Here is a 22,514-nt window from a genome sequence, read left to right as displayed (position 1 = left end):
CTTGAATTTCACATAGATGCATTATCTCTGGGTAAGCATGAGCTATTTATAGGATTGCAATTGCAAGTCTATTGTTCAATATTAATTAAGTAATATCATAGTGACATAAGTATGACTGTTTGTCAATTTCACAGCTGACGGTCTACGGACAACGAGCTTACTTTCCAAATGGACTTAAAAGCTTTATAGTTGCCTCAAATTGTGTTGGAGCTGAAGAAAGCCTTTGAAACGTGCACCGACTAGCCACACATTCTCCCCTTTTTTTGCACTTTTTCGGAACTTATTGCATTGTGAACTACTTTGGGACGATCATATCATTTCCTCAGGGACCAGAGGATCCCGCCCTAGTTAGGATGTGTTTGTTCAGTCTTATTTGAGGTGTTTGAATGTCATTACTTGTTTATGATGTTATGCTTTCCAACGTTTCTGGCATGAATTAATGCCCAGATATCATTATATGCTTATGTGATATTTTCCAGTGTGGTGTTGTATTTTTGAGCCTCCGTGCCGCCATTTTCTTTAACTTAGTTAATACTGGCACAGGTATTCCCTGTTATTGTAGTACCTGGAGGTTGGCAACCCTATCTAAAGCATTGATCTGTCTCACTAGGGTTGCCAGCTCCAGGTTGGAAAATACCTGGAGATTTTTGGGGCAGAGACTGAGAAGGGCAGAGTTTGAAGGACAGATTCCAGTTGCCAAAACACCCATTTTCTCCAGGGGGACTGATTTCTATCGCCTGGTGATTAGTTGTAATAGCAGGAGATCTCCTGCTAGTACCTGGAGGCTGGCAACCCTGTGTCCTACACAAACCTGTCTGTCAATTTAGATCATCTGCTGAGGGCCCTCTCTGTGTGCCCCACTATCAGAGGTCAGCTGTATGGGCGAAAGGCCTTTTTATGGCAGTACCTAACTATGAAAGCCTTTCCTGTCTGTTGCCTGCATGTTTTCCTTTAAGTGCCAGTTAAATCGCTTTCTGTTTACCTATGCTTTTAACATTATTGAGGTTCTGCATCTGGTATTTATATTCTGTTTATTGCTGGAAAGCCTGATCATTCATTACGATTTTGAGCTGTATAAACAGAAGTATAGTGTCCAGTTCATGCAAAGTGATGGTATCTCTCTAGTTAGACTTCAGGTATTATGTTCAGTTTTGGGCACCAGAATTTAAGAAGGATATAGACAAGCTGGAACGTGTCCAGAGGAGGGCAATGAATATGGTGAGGGGTCTGAAGACCAAGTCCTATGAGGAAAGGTTGAAGGAGCTGGGTATGTTTAGCCTGGAGTGGAGATGACTGAGAGGTAATATGATAACCATCTTCAAGTACTTGAAGGGCTGTCAAAAGCCATTTATGCATGGCTGTTTCCTCGCGGTAATCCTGCCGACTACTTCGGGGCTTTGTTTTGATTATGCATGCATAATCAGAGGTCAGAGGTCGACTCGCTCTCCCCATGCGTTTCTGCACATTTCCCCCACGTTTTCTGGATTCATGTTTAGCCAGCGTCCTGAAAACCCAGGAAAAACACGCAGAGACACGCGAGGAGATCAAGGCGGCCTCTGACAGTCCGAAAATGCATGCATAATCAAAACAAAGCCCCAAGTAGATGGCAGGGTGACTAGAAGGAAAACAGCCATGCATAAATGGACATATAGAGGATGGTGCAGAGTGGTTTTCAGTTGCCCCAGAAGGTCGGAGCAGAACCAACGAGTTGAAATTAAACCAAAAGAGTTTTTAGCTAAACATTAAGAAGAACTTTCTGACAGTTAGACTGGTTCCTCTGTGGAATAGGCTTCCTCGGGAGATGGTGGGCTCTCCTTCTTTGGAGGTTGTTAAGCAGAGACTAGATGGCCATCTGTCAGCAATGCTGATTCTGTGAACTTAGGCAGTTCATGAGAGGGAGGGCAGGAAGGGTTGCATCAGTGCTTGGCTCTTGTGGCCCTTTTTTACATGCCCAGGGAGATGCTGATCGCCACTTTGGGGTCAGGAAGCAATTTTCCTCCAGACCAGATTAGCCAGGGATCCTGGAAGGTTTTTTTGGACCATCTTCTAGGCATGGAGTAGGGGTCACTGTGGGGATGCGGGGGGTAGTTGTGAATTTCCTGCATTGTGCAGGGATTGGACTAGATGACCCTGGTGGTCCCTTCCAACTTTATGATTCTATAATTACTGTATTGTTTTTAACTTGATTGGTTTCATTATTTTAAATTTTTGGTTTTTTAGCTGCCTTGGAGGCTATTTTAACAGAAAGGTGGAGAAGAAATTCTTAAAATAAATATATGATCATGCACAATAACAGCTGTCCACAGATACTGTTTACATATTTTTCAGAATCCTTTCTACAAAGCAGAAGCAGAAAGAAGGATGTCACTGTTGCATATAATTGTATTGCCAAGAGCTTTAGGTGGTGAAATGTTTAAAAAAGAGAGGTGTCTCTGCACCCCAATGTCCTTCCACCATCAAAAATAGCAGAGCTATGGAACACTTAATGAAAATCTAGCCAACTATTGCTTGTTGCTTGTAAAACGAGTAAATGACAATGCAAATCCAAATTGTTTTTTTTTCACTTGAGAAAGAGATTTTAAGGATGCTGCAAGCATTACCTGTGTGACCAAAATTTATAAGACAGTAGAGTAATCTTTAAAAGTGTCTTGGCAAGCAGGCATATAATACTACATTCCACTCAAAGTAAAACTGCAAAGGAGCCAATTTAAAAGCATTCCTTTGGATTTATGTCATTTATTAGGAAATGCATTTAGGATCATGCTCTCAGAAGTTTATCTTCTTGAATCAAATCTTCCTTCATGAAATAATAATGTACATTTTCTCTATATTTGTTTTTCCATTTGTTAAAATTGTGCATTGCTTTACTATTTATAAGTACATGAACAAAAACAAAAGCATATACTCTTTAGCCATACTTTCAAAACCCACACAACAAAAATATTGAAATAATGACTGGTATGTATATCATGTGCCTGAGGGAAAGAAGTCTGATATTCCCCCTTGTGAATCTGTTCAAATACCCGTCAGAAGAGTTCAAAACTCAGCCAGGTTCTAAGAAGCAGTACATCATGACACTAAGAGAAATACAGTGAAAATATCACACAGTCTAGAATGTGGACTCCTACATTTAAAATACTATTCATTGAACAAGAATTTTCACAATGTACTCCCTTTTAAAGCCCTGAGCTGGGTGGCCCAGAGAAGCCTGATTTCATCAGATCTCAGAAGCTGAGCAGGGTTGGCTTTTGTTAGTACCTGAGTGGGAGACCACCAAGGAAGTCCAGGATTGCTATGCAGAGGCAGGCAACGGCAAACAACCTCTGTTGGTCTCTTGCCTTGAAACCCCAATGGGCATTGCTATAGGTTGGCTGCAGCTTGGCAGAACCACCACTCCTTTTTAAGGACCAAACAAGAATGCAGGAGAGTATTTGTTTAGACCCAAATCTTTGCCCATGATATATAAATCAAGGGTATGAGATTAGACTGGGGGGGTCTGATTGTTAAGGCAAAATGTATAGACAACTGAGGTAAGCCGGACCTTCCCTGAACTACTACCTATCACTCCATAACTTCTTACTCCTCCCAAGTTATTTCCCAATATCAGAACCTGGTTGAGGAGAAGAGTAGACACTGGATAGGTTGTGAGGAGGTAAGCCATAGGATGAGGGGGATGAGCGAAGAAAGGGTTTCATAAACTTTTTAAATGGTTTACTTTAAAAATACACCTCAGACCTATTTTATGATTGACTGGCAGATCCACATGTAATCAAGCAGCTGGCTACTGGCAGGTCAAGCTTGGGCCTGTCAGATCTTTCTTAAAGACATCAATCCTCTAAAAATTGGAATTCCCCTCCTAAAAGATGTTGTGTACTGGGATAATGTTATTCCTAGATGGCTTCAGCTGGGTTCATAGTTCTCATTATCTATCTCTGGAGTGGAGTAAGGTAGAATAATTCAGAAATATGCTTATCACCCAACCTCATATCACTGTTGAGGGAAAGGGTTGCTAGAACTCTATGACATTGAAGTCCCTCCCCTCCCCAAACCCCACGCTCCTCAGGCTCCACCCAAAAAACCTCCCGCTGGTTGCGAAGAGGGACCTGGCAACCCTATGCCCACAGCCTCAAACAGGTTGAGGACCCCTGCTGTATGGTGTCTCAAGACACTTTTAGATTGTAGAAAAAATCAATAGAAATATTATCTCTCTCTACATTGCACAGACACAAATAGGAAGCTCAGTAGATTTGTATTGCCCTGGGACATTTCAAATGTGTTCTTTCTCTGGGGAATATTCACCAGGAAAAGGTTTAGGATAAGCAGTAGCACTTGGCTTTCAGGTTTATCTGTCCGATCAGCTGCCCTGATTTTCTCCCATTTTCAGTTCAATGTTCTAAGTGTGTGGGAGTTTTTGTCATTCTTTAAGATTTCATTTCCATCTAATATAGCGGAGGGAGAACTGAATGTTGCTGTTGTCCTTTTCAGTAATACATATGCACAATCTAGGAAACCATGCTGGTTTGTCTTGATGAAACTGAAGCAAAATCATTAGAAGCAGATGACTTCATTTCAGGGTTGGGGCACCAACTATATTAGATGATGCCAAAGGTCTTAACCTTGTGACCCTCAACATGATGCTGGAAAGCTAACCTTATTGAACATCTGTGATACATTTCCAAAGACATTCTGTGAATTTAAAATTATAACCTCTTGATTAAACAAGTACCCCTATGACGAACCCAAATAATGACATCTTTTGAAACGGAAATAGTTACCTTAATAGTTGTAGAAAATAGTACATAATGTTTTAAGGTTAGTAGTGGGTTTTTTTTTTCCTCTTTGTTTCATCTCTGGAAAAATAACCATTGACTTGCAAGTCATTGCAAGCACAGCAAAGTGAGAGAAAGTTGTGTAGTCTTTAGGTTCTAGGTTTCCCTGTCCATACACCAAGATGTTTATTTCAGAAGCCCTTAGATAATTTTGTTTATGTTTCTAACAAAATCTTTGGATGGCTGAAACTGGTCACAATAAAAAATAAATAAATAGCGAGGCACAGTTATTTCAATCCAGCCCATTTCCATGGGCAGAGCACAACTTTGGCAACTCCCTCTTCCTCCTGCAGCCCACAAAATTCATACTCAGCAGACAGAAGTCCTTGCATCCCTGGAAACATTGTATTGGCTCCACCCCATGTTTTCTTGCAATCACATGATCTGGCAGAAAATGAAACAATAGAGCATGGGTTCTCAACAAGGGGAGAATTCCCCCCAGGGGGTAGGGCTGCCAACCTCCAGGTAATAGCAGAAGATCTGCTATTACAACTGATCTCCAGCCGATAGAGATCAGTTCAGCTGGAGAAAATGGCTTCTTTGGCAATTGGACTCTATGGCATTGAAGTCCCTCCCCTCCCCAAACCCTGCCCTCCTCAGGCTCTGCCCCAAAAATCTCCCACCGGTTGCAAAGAAGGACCTAGCAACCCTACCGGGGGGGGGGGTTAGGGTTCCGGGGGGGGGAGGGGATTGGGACCACTATTCAGCAAAGTGTGATATCTTGAAGATTATGTACAATCTGTAAAATTGTAGTTTGTTTTTAATTGTATGCGACATTCAATAAAGTTTATGACTATCATGGGAAGGGAGGAATTATATTCTGAACAATGGTGAAAGGGAGGAATGGAGCAAAAAAAAGGTTGAGAACCACTGCAATAGAGGATTTGAGAGAGTTGAACTTTCCCTCAGCAATTCACAATTCTATTCAGGTTAATAGCAGCACAGCAGCTTAAGACTCGCAACAAAATAATTGCATTGTAAATACCTTCTATAAATAAATAAGCAATTTGAAGAGAAGCTGACAAGCGCCATCTGTCTTTTCATGGACACCAACCTGTATAATACACCCCTGTCCCTTGAGGGGTTCACACATGCTTAGTTATTCGTTCCTGACACTTGTAACCCGAATTTTCAACTGTCTTTCTCCTTTGATCTGCCTGCTAGTGGGGTGTGAGCTCTATAGATGTCCTAATGATGCGACTTACTTTCAGCAATGTTCTTAAATATATGATGTTGCTGGTTATGCTGTTGCTTTTAGATTTGGTCAGATGCTTCATGTTTTTCTCAGTATTACATAGCTTTATAATTGTTGTAATTGAATTGTAAGTGATACAGGAAACCAAATCTGATGCTATGTGGAATATAAATATTTTAAATAAATATACAAAAATATATTATGGGCTTCTCTGTTTTTAAGAAAAGGGTGCATTTGCCTCAACCGTTAAATAATTTAACAGCCTCCCATAATTCTTGGGAAATTATGGGTGACTTACAGTGCCACCTTAAGCAGATTAACACTCTTCTAAATCAATTGAAGTCAATGGTCTTAGAAGGGTGCAACTCTGCTTATGATAGCATAGATAGATGCATTTCTTAAGGCATTTGGATGAAAGGTTGACCCTGAAAGCTCTTAGGGAATTGTATAGTTTGTTAAAATATCAAAGTAAAAGGCTTAATGCATTTTCAGAAGAGCGGGAAGCTTTGAAATAAGAAGCAAAACAGCAGCAGTGGTAGTGATTTGTGGGGCATAGGTCTGTCAGAGCTTAATGGTTATGCTGAGTACTGATTCCTTGTGGTCAACCATTTGGCAGAAGCACCAGCAACACTTCCTGTGACCCCTGGTGGCATTCTTAGAGCAATCAACTCCTATTCTGGGTCACAATAAGTCAAGATTTCTCTCTCTCCCTTCCAAGACCACTGTGATGTTTGCCTCTTGACCTTTTCCTCATGCTCAAGTTACTCCTGATTTTCTTGGGAGTTGGTCCACATGCGTTGGAATCAGTTTGGGCAGGGTTCTTCCGCACGTCTGCTCCCCTGTGCGTTTTTACAATTGTGGAGTCAGTTTATTTTTTTCTGCATGTGGCTTAAATAACAAGGATTTTCAAGTGAGGGTGCTGTCATCATCATTGTCAAATAGGGTTGCCAGGTCCTACCTCTCCTCCGGCGGGAGACTTTTAAGGCACAGGATCACGCAGCAACGTGTGGACGCGCCAATGCGCGTGCGCGTCACTTCTGGTTTACAACCAAAAGTCCTACCTCGTGAGAGGCCTTATGCCACTCAAACTCTTAGGCCTTATGCCACTCTTAGTTTGAGTGGCATAAGGCCCCTCGCGAGGCGGGACTTCCAGTTGTAAACCAGAAGTGACGCGCACGCGCCAAGGAATGCGCGTGCATATGAAGCCAATGCAGCTGGCTTCATATGTAGGAGTAGGGAAACAAATCCAATTCACCAGATTAGCTTCTACCGCTCATGTGGAGGAGTGGGGACTCAAACCTGTTTCTCCGCTCCAAACCACCACTCTTAACCACTACACTGCTCTTAACCACTACACCACACTGATGGTTCCTCCCTTGTCTCACTCTTTTTTATCCGGAGTTCAGAAATTTGAACACATGGTGAACAAAGCATTCCCGCAACTGATCAGGGTAGAAAGCATGGTGCATTTTGTATCTAGGTTGCGATCCACCATCACATTTCAAGCCTTCTAAAGAGTTGAGGGAAGCAAGAGGAGCAGAGATTTGATTTCACAAATTAGGCAAAGCTTTACCACGCAGCTCAAACCTAGTGGCTGTTTGGATATAGTAAAATATTATTGTGTACCATTCGCAATCTAGTTGAATGCACAAGGCAATTTTTCAGCCTTGTCCTCCAAAACTGTAGGCATCATTTTGCATATCCAACTTCCTTCTGACAAACTTTATACAGCATATATCTCTGACCCATGTAAATTATGTAAGAATGTTATGAGTAGAAACATGTTGAAATTGCAGTTGGGAAATCAATCAGCACATTCACTATTCATAGCTTGCAGTGCATACAAAATCTTGGGTACAAAAATGCTCCGGTTGACTAATTTTATGAAGCATGCATGTGAAACGTGATTGCTGAAATGAGCAGACATATTCTGAGCTATCCCTGTTTATTTTATGCTAATAAACAAAACAAGTTTATGTTGTTCCAGATTGATTATACATTTCTCCATCCAAGTCAGAACTTTGAGGAAGGCAACCCACGCAACTGTAGTATTTTTATCCCACTCAAAATAATTAAATCAATGTGCATCTCTTCATGAAGGAAAAGCTTTAAAATGGAATTGTAGTTCTCTAACACACCATTCCTGAGAATTGGGCCGAAAGTCAATTGGAGGCAGCGTGACCTCGCCACCAGCGTAAGTACGTATAATCGCGTATAATCGCCCCTCCGCCGGCTCAGCCTCTCCATGGTGCCAGCAACGGCATGGAGAGGCCGTGCCAATGCAGGGGGCATTCTGGGGGTGGGCCAGGGGCGGGGCGGGGGGAGGAGCCAGCGGCTAGTAGGCTCCCTATCCCCTTTTGGCCACTTGTGCCGGCGGCCGGAACAGCATTGCTGCGCCTGCTATTTTCAATGGGGCGAAAAACCTCAGTTAAACAAAAAAAAAGCCGCAAAACGGCTTTTTTTTGTTTGTTTAACGGCGTCAAGGAAACGGCTGAGGCGTACGCTGTCCCCGTACTCCTCAGCTCAGGAATGGGCTGTTAGTGAGGTATTCTTAGTTCTGTAAACTAAGTTCAGGGAGAAGCAAATCAAACAACTACTTGCCCACGGATTCACTGTGCAGCAAAGTAATCTGAATTTGGCAGACTAAAAAATTCTAGTGAATCAGCCATCATCTAGAATATTGCGCTGGCTAAATTTTCAAAATCAACCTCCAGCCTTTTCATGAAAAGAACCTTAATAGTGTAGGAAAATCTGCAAGAAAACAAAATGTTTCTGTAATGTTTCTGTAAATATCTGTAATTAAAAAATATCTGTAATTAAAAAAACAAATACATTTTTATTTCATTGTGGCCACAAACCAAATCTGATGCTATGTGGAATATAAATATTTTAAATAAATATAAAAAAATATAAACCAGCATAGTCTCACAGGAATTTATGGTGCTGACCTCTGACTATTTATTCTTTGGGCACATTCACATATGCCAAATAATGCACTTTCATTCCACTTTCAATTCACTTTAACGATTGTAAGTGGGTTTTGCCATTTCACACAGTAAAATCCAGCTGCAAAGTGCACTGAAAGTGGATTGAAAGTGCATTATTTGGCATGTGTGAAAGTACCTATAATTGTGTTTTACCCCACCATTCAGATATCCAGGAAGGACTTGTAACCCTGCTCAGGATCTTTTTAAAATATATCACCAACAATATAGCAATGGTGATCCTGCCAGGGAAACACATTTCCTATGTGGATCCTTGTACTTTAAATTAAGATTTATTTTTATTTTATTCATTTATAATATATAATATTCAAAGTAAGTCAATTAAATTCCAGTGGGATTATGTAGGCTTGGCACAATAACCAAAATCCATCTCTTGTTCCAATAAAATAAAAATAGCCTTGCTTTCCTTTTATTAAGATATTAATAAACTTTTTATTATAAATAAATTTAAACTATTACATACTGAGATTCATTTTAATAAGTTTTGGAAACAGCTCTCAAATTACCTATTTGCACTACAGGCAGACATCTAACAGAATAATATGTTGTCATTTGAAAATTTGCACTCTTCACAGTTCACTTCCTGATTCCAGTCCATTTATTAACAAATTTAATAGCACCCTACTACAAATTCCTGGGGAACCCCACTACTCCATTAAGGGAAATGACTATTTTCTCTTTCCCTGCTGTTTATGTTGTTTAACTATTTTCTAAACCATGAGAGAACCTGTCTTCTTATCCCATGGATGCTAATTTCACAGGAACCTTTACTAAGGCATTTTGTCAAAAACCCAAGAATATAATGTGAATCTTTATTCACAAGCTTGTTATCACTTTCAAAGAACTCCACACGCTCGGTGAGCAGGACTGCCCTTTGCGGAAGCCATTCTTTCTCTGTATGACTTGTTCTTCTATCATTATCACTGTAGTTTGGATCCAGCCAGCTTTCCCACTCAGTCTCACCAACTTTCCCTCCTTTCTGCGTCCCCAGCCCCACATTGCTTTTGTACGCACAAGTCCCATAAACCGAAATGTCACCATTTTTGATGGCCAGAAGGAACCCTTCCTTACTTTCACCAGCAGAAACAAGCTAGTTGGTAAACTGATTGGCTTCCGTGACAGATGTAGCACAATGCAGCTAACTACCCCACAGGCAAGGTGCAGATTTCTCCAAACTCAGGGCTTTCAAGGTGTGCAGAAGCAAGGTGGGGGGGGGGGGGCTTACAGGGAAGGGAAAGAGGAAATAGCGGGGGAGAGGAAAATGAGATCCCCCCCCCACAAGCTCTTGCTGGTTTCCTGCTTTTTGTTGTCTAATTTTATAATCCTAGTCCTGTTGCATTGATCATTGACTGTTTTATGCTATTTGACAATTGTTTTTATATTCTGTAATCTGCCTTGAGTCTTAGTGAAAAAGACATGCCATAAATACATATTATTATGCCCTGACCTGGATGGCCCAGGCTAGCCTAATCTCATCAGATCTCAGAAGCTAAGCAGGGTCAGCCCTAGTTAGTATTTGGATGGGAGACCACCAAGGAATACCAGTGTTGCTGTGCAGAGGAAGACACTGGCAAACCACCTCTGTTAGGCTCTTGCCATGAAAACCCTAAAAAGGGATCGCCATAAGTCGGCTGTGACTTGACGGCACTTTACACGCATAAGGAAACCAACAATGTTGCATTCTGACTTCTTTAAGAATTCTGTGGAGTGTATCATCTGGACATTAGTATTAATTTTTGCTAATTAGCCCAATAGCTCTCTTTTCAATTTCATTTAACTCAGTTGCTTAGACACCTCACCCCCCAAACAGAAGTTCTGGTAGAACTGTTTAACATCTTCTGCAGGGAAGATCAATGCAAATAATTCATTTTCTCTAGTTTTCCTCTCTTGGTTTAGCACTCCTTGTAATAATTATTATTTAATGGCCCATCAGCTCCTCAGCTGGTTTCCTGCTTCTGATATATTTTAATACTCCTGGTGCTTGCCTTCATGTTTTCAGCAATACACTACTAACATTCTCTTCCCACTTGCCTCATTGTCAATTGATGTTTGTTTTTTGGAACTTGTTATTTTGTTCCGGTCTTTTGAGCAAGACTTCTTTCCTTATACGTCTTCTGTGGCATACATTCTCTCTGCTCTTCAGTTATAATGGGATTCCATGTCCCAGCTCAGCTCTCTGGCTGTCCCAAAGTACTGTCACTCTCAACCTAATTTCCATTTTGAAAACAGGAACAACAGTGAAGCATTGCAGAGGACTATTGTGGGGGATGAACGAAAATCAGGGAATGTCACTGTCAACTTTGAGCCTTACATTAGCAGAGAGCCTGAGTGGTGTAGTTGTTAGAATGTTGGGCTACGTTCTAAGTCAGACAGGTTCAAATCTCCACTCTACATAGGGTTGCCAACCTCCAGGTAATAGCTGGAAATCTCCTTCTATTACAATTGATCTCCAGCCAATAGAGATCAGTTCACCTGGAGAAAATGGCCACTTTGGCCATTGGATTCTATGGCACTGAAAACCCTCCCCTCCCCAAACCCTGCCCTCCTCAGGCTCCACCCAAAAAACCTCTCACTGGTGGCGAAGAGGGACCTGGCAACCCTAACTCTACAATAGAAATTTGCTGGGCGACCTTGGGCCAGCCATTCTCCCTCAACCCAACCTAAAACACAGGGTTGTTGTGAGGATAAAAGATAGAAGGAGACAATGATGTTGAAAACTGCTTTGGGTCTTCAGTAAGGTATAAATTGCTACATAAAATAAATACTGGCAATTATAATTCTAAATTCATAGTGAGTAAACCAAGCCTTATGTCTAAGTGACTGCCAGCTGCTCGTACATATATGGATCCTATACCTGGCTGTATGCCATGAATTTTATTTGAAGGTCAATGTTTCCTTCCTCCCAGATCTCTACTTCAAAGCCCATTTTAGCCAGACTTTTATGAGGAAGTGCACAAAAGGGACCTCATTTTAACAACTGTGGTAAATTTATATCCCTGTGGGAGGAACATCTCACTGACTTTTGTAATTACTGAGGGAAACTATTATTAAACAATTCATGATCCAGTGTACAAATTGTTATTGTGAAAATGCCATTGAATTTTATGCAAAGTTTAGAAATTTTAGGACAGAGCTGAATATTTTACAGTCTACACATATGATCTGGAAAATGTATTTTTCTTATTTATAGCCTGCCTTTCTCACTGAGACTCAAGGTGGATTACAGAGTAAAGAAAGAGAGAAAAATGTAATCATACAGCATAAGACATCGAATGAGCAGTGCAATAGGACTAGGAATACAAAAACTGAAAGACAAGATATGCAACAGTGGGAACAACAAGCTTTCTAAGGCAAGGTATTGTGGGAGCAAAGGAGAATGTGTGATTACAATGCATAAGACAATGCAGTACAAGCCAGATAATGCCTACAATAATACATTATAGCAATAATAATAATTGCAGTGAACTACAGACCTATATCCACATGAAGGTGTCCTTCACCTTCCTACAGTTGATTCCATTATGCCTTTTACCAACCTCAGAAGGATGGAAGGCTGAGTCAGCCTTGAGCCGGCCACCTGAAACAGACTTCCATCAGGATCGAACTCAGGTCATGAGCAGAACCTTGACAGCAGTACTGCAGTTAACCACTCTGCACCACAGTGCTCTCTGATTACTCATAGTAATTACTCAACAATTAAAAAATGAGAAAAAGGACATCATGAGCTTAGTCTATTTCTCCTAAAAGAAGGTTCTTTCCTATTCAGACATTGCAAAAATTTGGAAAGTGTGATTTTTGTAAATTTGAACTTTTAAAATACCATTTAGACTACAATCTTCTGAACCTTTTCTTGGAAGAAGGTCCCATTGCTCTCAACTGGATGGAAGTACCTCTGTGTGAATAGAGTGTTTTTATCGGTTCTTGTAGGTTATCCGGGCTGTGTGACCATGGTCTTGGTATTTTATTTCCTGATGTTTCGCCAGCAGCTGTGGAAGGCATCTTCAGAGGAGTAACACATCAGTGTTACTCCTCTGAAGATGCCTGCCACAGCTGCTGGCAAAACATCAGGAAAGAAAATACCAAGACCACGGTCACACAGCCTGGATAACCTACAAGAACCTATGAACTCTGACCGTGAAAGCCTTCGACAATATTTAGAGTGTTTTTATGTTTTCTGCACCTGAGCTTAACACAGTAATTTCTTCATTTTCATCATGGTTGATGGCTTTCAACTCTTACAAACCTTTTCAGGTATTTATGAGAAGCCAGAGACCTAATTCTTATGCATTGCCAAATCAAAAAATACTCTTGGCCTTCCAACAGTTAGCATGATGCCAGGTTTTTGTGAAACCCCTGTGAATGCCTTGAGATGAAGATCATGAATGCTTCGCTCCCTAAAAGATTCTCTCCCACAAGGAATTCTGTCAACAAATGGGTGTTAGTAGCATAAAAAATTATTATTAGAGACTACAATATTAGAGAGTGTATACATGCCGGTCAAAAACTTAAGAAAGGGTGGGGAAATACCTTACATTTTATTGTTTGGCAACCTTCACTTCTGTTTTATACAACTTTTCTGATGAATGACAAGAGAGAAATGTGAACTTAATGTAGAAAAAAGTGAATGAAAATTCAACCAGCAAGAATTACCAAAGGAAATGAAATTATACAAACAAATATACATCAATTATTATGTATAAAAGAATACAATGGAGACTTTAAGTAAATCTATGTAATTACAAAACTCCACAACAAAAACACTCAGAATGATTCACACACAAAAAAAACTTTGGGAACCTTAAAGACTAACAGATGCATTGTGACATAAGCATTTGTGGACAAGGACACACTTCGTTAGATGCATGAAGTGTTAACCTCAGCTGGAAGATATATACATTTGTATATGGGAACATTATAAACAGCAGAACCACGTTTTTTGTGGACATATTGTTTCATGCTGGATGGCACTATGTTCTATCCACTGTGATGCTTTTCAAGTTACACCTCATTAAATGTACAGTGAACTGACTGCTATGTAACTTCCATATATTGGAAACTCATCTGTTCTTGCCTTCTTTAAAGCTGGGTAAGAAAACTTCAGGTGTATATTTAATACAAATATCTCAACCAGGTGTGAATTTAATATGAATAACTGGATATATGTGTTTGTGTTGTGTGTGACAACCTCTGGATCATTCTCAAAAAATTCCTTTGGACCTTTGTCATCTTGGCAAAGCACCTGAGAATGTCCACTTTACAGATGTATGTACAGAACTGAAATCTTTCCATCTGCCTTTTTGTGTGTTTTGCCATATAGCTACAGCCAGTGTTTGTATTTCATCACGTAGGAGTGCCAGTTCCCTTCAGAGTAAGGTGGAGGGAAACTGTGTGAATCAACCTGAAGGATTCCAGATGCAATTCTTTTTACCTGTTAATACTTCAGAATTTATTCATTTGCAGCAACTACACTGACAAGTTAACAGTCTTTCTTCTTTTCCTTTTATATTGTTTGGTTCAAAGACAGGAGTCACCATCCAAAACGAAATTAGGCATACTTAAGATTTTCAGTCGGCTTAAGCGTACCTCACTCGGTGCTGGGTACGCTTAAGCCCACGTGTGCTTCTCAATCTGGTCCTCGCACAGCCACAGTCAGGATAGGCTGCAAGAGCAGGGGACTGTATGCAGCATCAAATTGGTGGCATCATGCTCCCTTGTTCCTCAGGCCACATTCACACCTTGGTACGTTCTCACACTAGCAGGCAGTGGCAATCGCATAAACTTAGGGATAGATGATTTCCCTTTTCACTAATCACACCATGATTATTAGGGTTGCCAACCTCCAGATACTAGCTGGAGATCTTCTGCTATTACAACTGATCTCCAGCCGAAAATGGCCGCTTTGGCACTAGGAGTCTATGGCATTGAAATCCCTCCCCTCCCCAAAACCTGCCCTCCTCAGGCTCTGCCCCAAAAACCTCCCGCCAGTGGTGAAGATGGACCTGGCAACCCTAATGATTATCCTATTACCTACAACGAACAGGCTATTGGATCCTGAGCAATGTGAGCAAGGGATCAGAAAGGCAATTCCCCACCTCTCATGGCTTTCTTTTCTGCCCCTCAAAATCATGCTCCTTCAAGTCCAGCAGTGAGTATTTGGGGGGGGGGGGAGAACAACAAATTGGAAGTCTACAACAGGAATAGGGTTGCCAACGTCCAGGTGATAAGCAAAAATCAAGCACAGATACCTTTAGACAAGCTGGATAAAGATAATGGTATCAAGCTCAAAATGGTATGCAAAAGTGATATATTGTTTACAAGCGCAGATGTTATACAGAAATACAAATAATATGTAGCATAAAGCTACTCAAAGAAAGCAAATAATTTTCAAAGGCAAGTACAATGACTTGTAAAATACTTTCAAAGGTAAGTACAATGACTTAATTTTTTTTAAGTCATTGTACTTACCTTTGAAAGTATTTTACAAGTCATTGAACTTACCTTTGAAAATTATTTGCTTTTTTTGAGTAGCTTTATGCTACATATTATTTGTATTTCTGTATAACATCTGCACTTGTAAATAATATATCACTTTTGCATACCATTTTGAGCTTGATACCATTACCTTTATCCATCGTCCAGGTGATGGCTGGAGATCTCCTGCTACTACAACTAATTTCCAGCCAATGGAGATCAGATCACCTGGAGAAAATGGCCGCTTTGGCAATTGGACTCTATGGCACTGAAGTCCCTCCCTTCTCCAAACCCTGCTCACCTCAGGCTCCACCCCAAAATCTCCAGGTATTTCCCAACCTGGAGCTGGCAATCCTAAACAGGATGGGGTATTGGCGAAACTCTCCTTCCCCTCTTCTGCAAACAGAAAAGCTATCGCACTGAAGGAGCTGCTGCTGTGCCGTTGGAATAGCACTATCAGATCCAAGCCCATGTTTTGAGCTGTGGTGATTTTTAAAGGATTCTGGCAAAAGAAGCAGTACTGGACATATAGCTGAAGCAACATGGGGCGGTTCCACAAAATGACCTTTTTGCCCTCCTGAAGAATTCCAATTCTACATTAAGGTGCAAGCAGAACTGAAACTATAGTTTCATGTAACACGTGATATAAAGTTATATTCCTTAAAAATCTGGTAATGCCTGTGCCAAAGGGCAAGAATCTACATTGGCTCAAAAATAAAGGTCCCTCTGCAAAGATCTTGCTCCTCCGGCAGTTTTCCTTTTCTTCATTTTTTACCTAATTCGTTACTTCCTGTACTTTTCTTGGCTGTACTTTTACTTCTCTTAGCTACCCTTAAGATACTCATGGATAAAAGATTAATTATCAGCCCTTGTTGGAGAGGCTGTAAGAATATTGTTTATTTTGTAGAAAGCCTAAATCAATGCTATGTACTTTTGTTTTATTTAAATGTTTTGTTATCATAATAATGCGATTGCAAAATAATAACCATAAAAACGGGGGAAAGATCCAAGACTCAGCTTGCTTCAAATTTTTAAAAAGTATTTAACATCCCTTCCCAAACAAGAGCTGGAAATTAACTGTTAATTCCTTAGTGCCATAAGAGAAGCAGCCAGTTGGCAGAGAACAGGAAGTAACTAACTAGGCTGGAAAGGATGGTGAGATCTAATTTTAAAGAGACAGTGGTCCTAGGAGGCCTCAGTGACCGCCCACTTAGGACACCTTGGTGCTGCAACTGATTTTTTTTTTTTTTAATATAAAACCAGGTTGGGGGGGACAACAGAAAACATCACAGTAAATGCTGGAATTCAATAGGTTGACCAAGACCATCTAAATAGTCTATAAAAATTAGTGGGAAAGGTGGTCATTCCAGACTAGGCAGCTAATATGGAACCAACCATATTTATAGGGTTGCTAGCTCTGGGCTGGGAAATATCTGGAAAATTTGTGGGCGGAGCCTGAGGAGGGCAAGGTTTGGGGAGGGGAGGGACTTCAATGCCATAGATGGCCAAAGTGGCCATTTTCTCCAGGGGAACTGATCTCTATCAGCTGCCAATCAGTTGTAATAGCGAGAGATCTCCACCTAGTACCTGGAAGTTGGCAACCCTATGTATTTAGTTGGTTAGTGCAGCTCTATTGAGAACAAATGACTATTTCCATGCCTTATGATTTGCATCGATTATGATTCTCAGTAGCACAATTCTTTTCCCTGTATTCAGAAAATTGGTGGCGTAAAAAGAGTTTCCTGCAGACATGTGGACATAGTGAACTTCTAGCAGGGGACATAAAATGCATCAGTTATACCAAATTATAACACACCCCACAGTGCTGATTCTTGAAGCGGCTGATATGCCTGTCCAACAGCATGAACTCAGCAAAACAGCCACACCCTATGTTTCATTCTTATGGTGTGGCTCCACAAAGAACTTCAAAAGGTCCCACGAGTTGGTGAGTGTTAAAAAAGGGTCCTGCCAAATCAGTGAGGATTAAATGGTGTCTCAAGATTCAAGAAGCAAGCAACAACAGGAAGCTGACCTGTCATTGGCTGAGTCTTCTAGGTACCCCTCTTATTCCCACCTCAAAGTTCAGTTGCAGTATGCAACCTCTCACATCTTCAGACTGAAACCCCGGAAGGAAAAACATCTTGGTGATGAAGCACATGTTTTACATGCAAGTCCCAGATTCATTTATTAGCATCTCAAATCCAGAGCTGTCCTCTACTGAATGAGGCCATAGAGCCATCTAGCTTTTTACTAGCCACTGTAATTGGCAGTGGCTTGGGATTCTGGGGACTTTCCACCCTCTCCTTATATAATTACACTGGGGGAAACCTCAGGACACACAGCATTGCTAGTCAGAGAGAACTAGGTGGACCAATGGTCTCCCTCTGTGGAAAACAACTTCATATTTACATGCAGCCTACATCAGGAAATCACAGTAAAACTGCCTATAACAGGGAAGGGCTGTAGCACAGTGGTAGAACATTGTCTTGGCATGCTGAAGGTCCCAGGTTCAATCTCTGGCATCTCCAGTTAAAGGGACTAGGCAACTAGGTGATGTGAAAGACCTCTACCTGAGACCCTGAAGAGCCACTGCCGGTCTGAGTAGCAATACTGACTTTGATGGACCAAGGGTCTGAGTCAGTATAAGGCAGCTTCATGTGTTCAACAAGGAAGACCATGCCAGGAACTTGTATGCCTTTATATGCTATCTTTCTATATGGTGGCTTAGTTCTGATAAACCACAAACATTGATTTTAAACATTTTTTGGGATATGCCCCCAAATACCTCACCAATAATACAGCATTTTATTTACAAACTCGCCGCATTCACGGTGTAGTTCTAGGACCATTTGATTTTCTTTACACTGTCATCATACAAACATTCCACCCACATCAAAACTGTCTGAATTCTGGTTTTAAAAAATCCATGAGAGCGTCATACCGCAACCTGACTTCTGATGTGTGGATGCCGCAGGTCTGTTTGCACTTACTTTAATCCCTACAACAAAGAGGCAGAACATCTGAACTTTAACACTGGCACCCTTCCCAACTTTTCTCAGAACATTAGGCAATGAGAGAAAAAGAGGAAAGAAAAGGAACTGCCTTTACTTTATAAATTACCATTTCAAATGAAAAAAAAATGAGTTCAGGTTTACGGGATCACATATTTTCAGGCTGTGCAAAAGATACAAAAATGACTGCAGATGGAACTGGAAATTTTTGGCTGCAATCCTGCACATAGTAAGGCTGCTTAAATCATATTGACATCAATGGGATTTAAGAAACCCACATGCAGGTCTTCGGCTTACAAAAGGCTAAAATTAAACTCCACTGCCCAAAAGAAGAAAATATTTTGAAAATTTAAGATGCTAGATATGGAAATGGCAGGTGCAATTTTTCTGAAGTCTTCTCTTTGTTTCTAAGGAGCAATTCTACTGAATGTTAACAGAAATCAATCATCTAGCTATTATTATGATTGAAAATAGTTATTTTTGAAACAGCTGTTTTCTGTTACTCATTCTTTAATGTGAGAAATTATGATGTCAGCTTCCAGACTGGTCTATGAGACTAGAAAGCAAGAAACAAAGCTAGTAAGAAACCTCTAGCGCTTTCCTACCAGTTCTTCCAGAACTCTGTGCTATGGGCTCCTCCCAGGAAAGGATAAACTTAAAGAACGATCATTTGAGAAGTTTTGTTGGATCTGATAGGCCATTCACTGCTTGACCTGGCTTCTCTTCAGTCTGCTCTGAAATGGAACTCCAAAGAAAAGGGGGGTGACACTTGGAGGGTGCAAGTTCCAACTTTTCAGCATTTATCTTCAGAAAAGCATGACTGAGAGAAGCTGGCATCACAGCAATACTAAGCCAGCCTGGCATTCTCTTTTATAGAGGGCTGCTGTCTTTTTATTGTGCATGTCCGGCAACACTCAGATCATATGGTTTGACCTTCAACCAGGAGCAAAGAGGCTTGATGGTTGAGAGCAATGTCCTGGTTGCAACCTTGATTGGAAGTATGGGGTATATCTAAACTAAAACCCTTATACTCAACTTCATGTGCTTCACAGGTGCATCCGTTAATCTCATATTTGTCCAGGACAAGTAGACAATGTGGTGTGGTGGTTCAGAGAGGTGGACTCTAATCTGGAAAACCGGATTTGATTCCCAACTCCTCCACATGAGCAGCAGACTCTTATCTAGTGAACCAGGTTGGTTTCCCGATTCCTCTACATGAAGCCAGCTGAGGGCCTTGAACTAGTCACAGTTCTCTCAGAACTCTCTCAGCCCTATCTACCTCACAAGGTGTCTGTTGTAGGGAGAGGAAGGGAAGGCGATTGTAAGCTGCTTTGAGACTCCTTAAAGGTAGAGAAAAGTGGTGTATAAAAACCGACTCGTCTTCTTCAAAATATGTCATGTTCAAATTTACTTATTAATTTAGCATATTTCTATGCTGTCCCTCTAGGGGGGAAATGCCCAAATGCTGCAATATTATTGTTTAAAAACTTAGGAAGAGAGATGATGCTATAAGAATTTCTGTTGAGCTTATTGTGCAAATATGTCATCTGCAGCTATCATATCTCAAAGCAAACACATTACGTTTGCTGTGCTGTTCCTTTCTTTGGTAAAATAAATGTTCCATTTGTGAGGTGATCACATGGTTAAAGTATCCTTTCCATGCACACATCTAGCATTGACTAGATTTTTGTGTGAGAAACATCTCTACCGTTTTCCAGGGTAGGGCCACCCCTCAGCTGATTTTTCAAAAGACTGTTCACTTCTGTTTTTAACATTTAATGACGAAAGGTGTGCCAAGGAACACTGCTTTTCCAGGGACAGGCATGATTATTTGCCAGAGAGATAACATTCCTGTGCCCATGGACCAACCTTCCAATGCATGAGAACAGCCAGCAAAAATATTTTCTTTTTTTGCTTAGTGGGGGATACTTAAGCTAAATATCAGCAGAGAAAATGTCCTGCCATGGAAGCGCTCTTTGCTAAGAAAAGAGAATTACAAAGAAAACTCTTTTTTTGGTAGTTTTTTTGTTCTATTTTCAATTATAAGAAGATTTGTGAGGGGGGTTGGAGATGTTACACTGATCCTTTACCACACCACTGCCTCCCTCATTCGTCTTTTTATTTTCTCCTCTGATGTCCCACATCCCATCATGCCATACCACACTAGTTAAATAAATCCCTAATTCTGCTTTTTGTGCCGCTCTAATCCTTTTATTTCATAAATCTGGTTTAATCCAAAGGGCTTCCTTTCATCTTCGTAACTGTCAGCTGGATCACTACTGTTTCCTACCAGTAACTCCCGTAAATCCTGCATGGAGTTTAAAAGCTTTCAAGTGCTTCTGTATTCTCATTAGATTCTCCTCTAACTAACCAAAATGTGCTAAAGAGCGTATTTGCTGATGCTGTCTCTCACGCTCACACGCACACTCTTCTCAATTGCACACTAAGGCAAGTCAGGTTAGGAAGGCTGGAAAACTGTCCATTTCCTCCTGAAACCACTTGAAATACTGATTTTTGGAAGCAGAGGTTTTGGTAATGCATTGCATAATTTTAAGAAAGGCAAAATCACATCAGTTCCTTATTCAAATTCCATAGCATTCCAGCTTGTTATTTATTCAGATATTAAAAGTCTGAATAAAGAAACGACATCTTTCTAACTCAGTGATCCCCGTCGTGGCATCCATAAGCACCACAGTACTAGGGTTGCCAACCACGAGGTACTAGCTGGAGATCTCTTGCTATGACACTGATCTCCAGCCGATAGAGATCAGTTCACCTGGAGAAAATGGCCGCTTTGGCAATTGGACTCTATGGCATTGAAGTCCCTCCGCCCCAAAAACCTCCTGCTGGTGGTGAAAAGGGAGCTGGCAACCCTACACAGTACCCACTAATGTGTTTTCGAATGCTCACTTCCTTCTCCCCACCCCCACAAAGCAAAAAGCCAGTCCTGACTTCCGTCCACCTAAATAGGACAGTAGGTACTTCAGAAGAGCCCAGGAAACATTACCTTTGCGTCTTCAGGAAACACACTGTGGGATGGTTTTACAAATACCCTAAAATTGGTCTGTGCATCTGTAGCATTTAACTTTCCCTTGAGCATTTTTGCTTTCACATGCAAAAAATATCAAGTAATTTCTGAAACCATCACCCTAAGGGTTGGATCCCACAATCCATAAGCAGAAAGTGCTGATAGTCATGGGTCAACCCCTGCTGCTTGTTTGCTGGTACCAAGAGAGCGGGAGGAGGTGCGCCAAGCAGGAGGAACTCAGGCAGCTGAAGTTTCTTCTTCTCACCACTGCCGCCATGTCGGACAGCGAGAAATTCAATTTGGATTCCATCATCAGGCACCTCCTAGAAGTGCAAAGCTCATGCCCTGGCAAAAATGTGCAGCTGACAGAAAATGAGATCAGGGGGTTGTGCCTGAAGTCCCAGGAGATCTTCTTGAGTCAGCCCACCTTATTAGAGCTTCAAGCTCCACTCAAGATTTGTGGTGATATACATGGGCAGTTTTATGACCTGCTACGACTCTTTGAATATGGGGGCTTCCCCCCAGAGAGCAACTACCTCCTCCTGTGTGTTTATGTGGATCGGGGGAAGCAGTTGCTGAAGACAATCTGCCTCTTGTTGGCCTACAAGATTAAATATCCTGAGAACTTCTTCCTGTTGTGTGGGAACCACGAGTGCGCAAGCATCAATTGCATCTATGGCTTTTATGATGAATGTAAGTGATGCTATAACATCAAACTATGGATAGTCATGGGTCTTCCCACCTTTCCTCTTCACCCAGCAGCCATTTCCTACCCCAGGAAAGGTTATTCCCATGGTTGCAGAACCCACATGGAGTAATTACCATGTAGATTGCGTGGCTGCAGTGGGGGGAGGTAAGGAGGAGAAATCAGTCTCTTCTGCCTCTTGTGCAGGGTTGCCATATGCCCAGTGGGGAGTGGGTGATGTCCCACCCCCAGAGATCATTGGCTGTTGGCACTCTAGCAGCTGAACCTCG

General features: G+C 41.2%; 1 protein-coding gene across 1 annotated transcript; it reads left to right on the top strand.

Annotated features, from left to right (window-relative positions):
- The first annotated feature begins 21,746 nt into the window (after positions 1–21,746).
- Positions 21,747–22,256, top strand: LOC130481964 (serine/threonine-protein phosphatase PP1-alpha catalytic subunit-like). Its single transcript, XM_056854748.1, has one exon. The coding sequence runs from the start codon at positions 21,815–21,817 to the stop codon at positions 22,238–22,240; it is 426 nt and encodes a 141-aa protein (XP_056710726.1). The 5' UTR covers positions 21,747–21,814; the 3' UTR covers positions 22,241–22,256.
- The last annotated feature ends 258 nt before the right edge of the window (positions 22,257–22,514 follow it).

Source organism: Euleptes europaea, chromosome 8 (genome assembly GCF_029931775.1).
Source record: "Euleptes europaea isolate rEulEur1 chromosome 8, rEulEur1.hap1, whole genome shotgun sequence".
NCBI lineage: Eukaryota > Metazoa > Chordata > Lepidosauria > Squamata > Sphaerodactylidae > Euleptes > Euleptes europaea.
The sequence above is the reverse complement of the archived record's forward strand: the minus strand, read 5'-3'. Positions and strand labels throughout refer to the sequence as shown.

What these genes read in the sequence shown, in the direction of transcription:
- LOC130481964 (XM_056854748.1), top strand. Translation starts at nt 21,815, where the DNA reads ATGTCGGACAGCGAGAAATTCAATTTGGATTCCATCATCAGGCACCTC.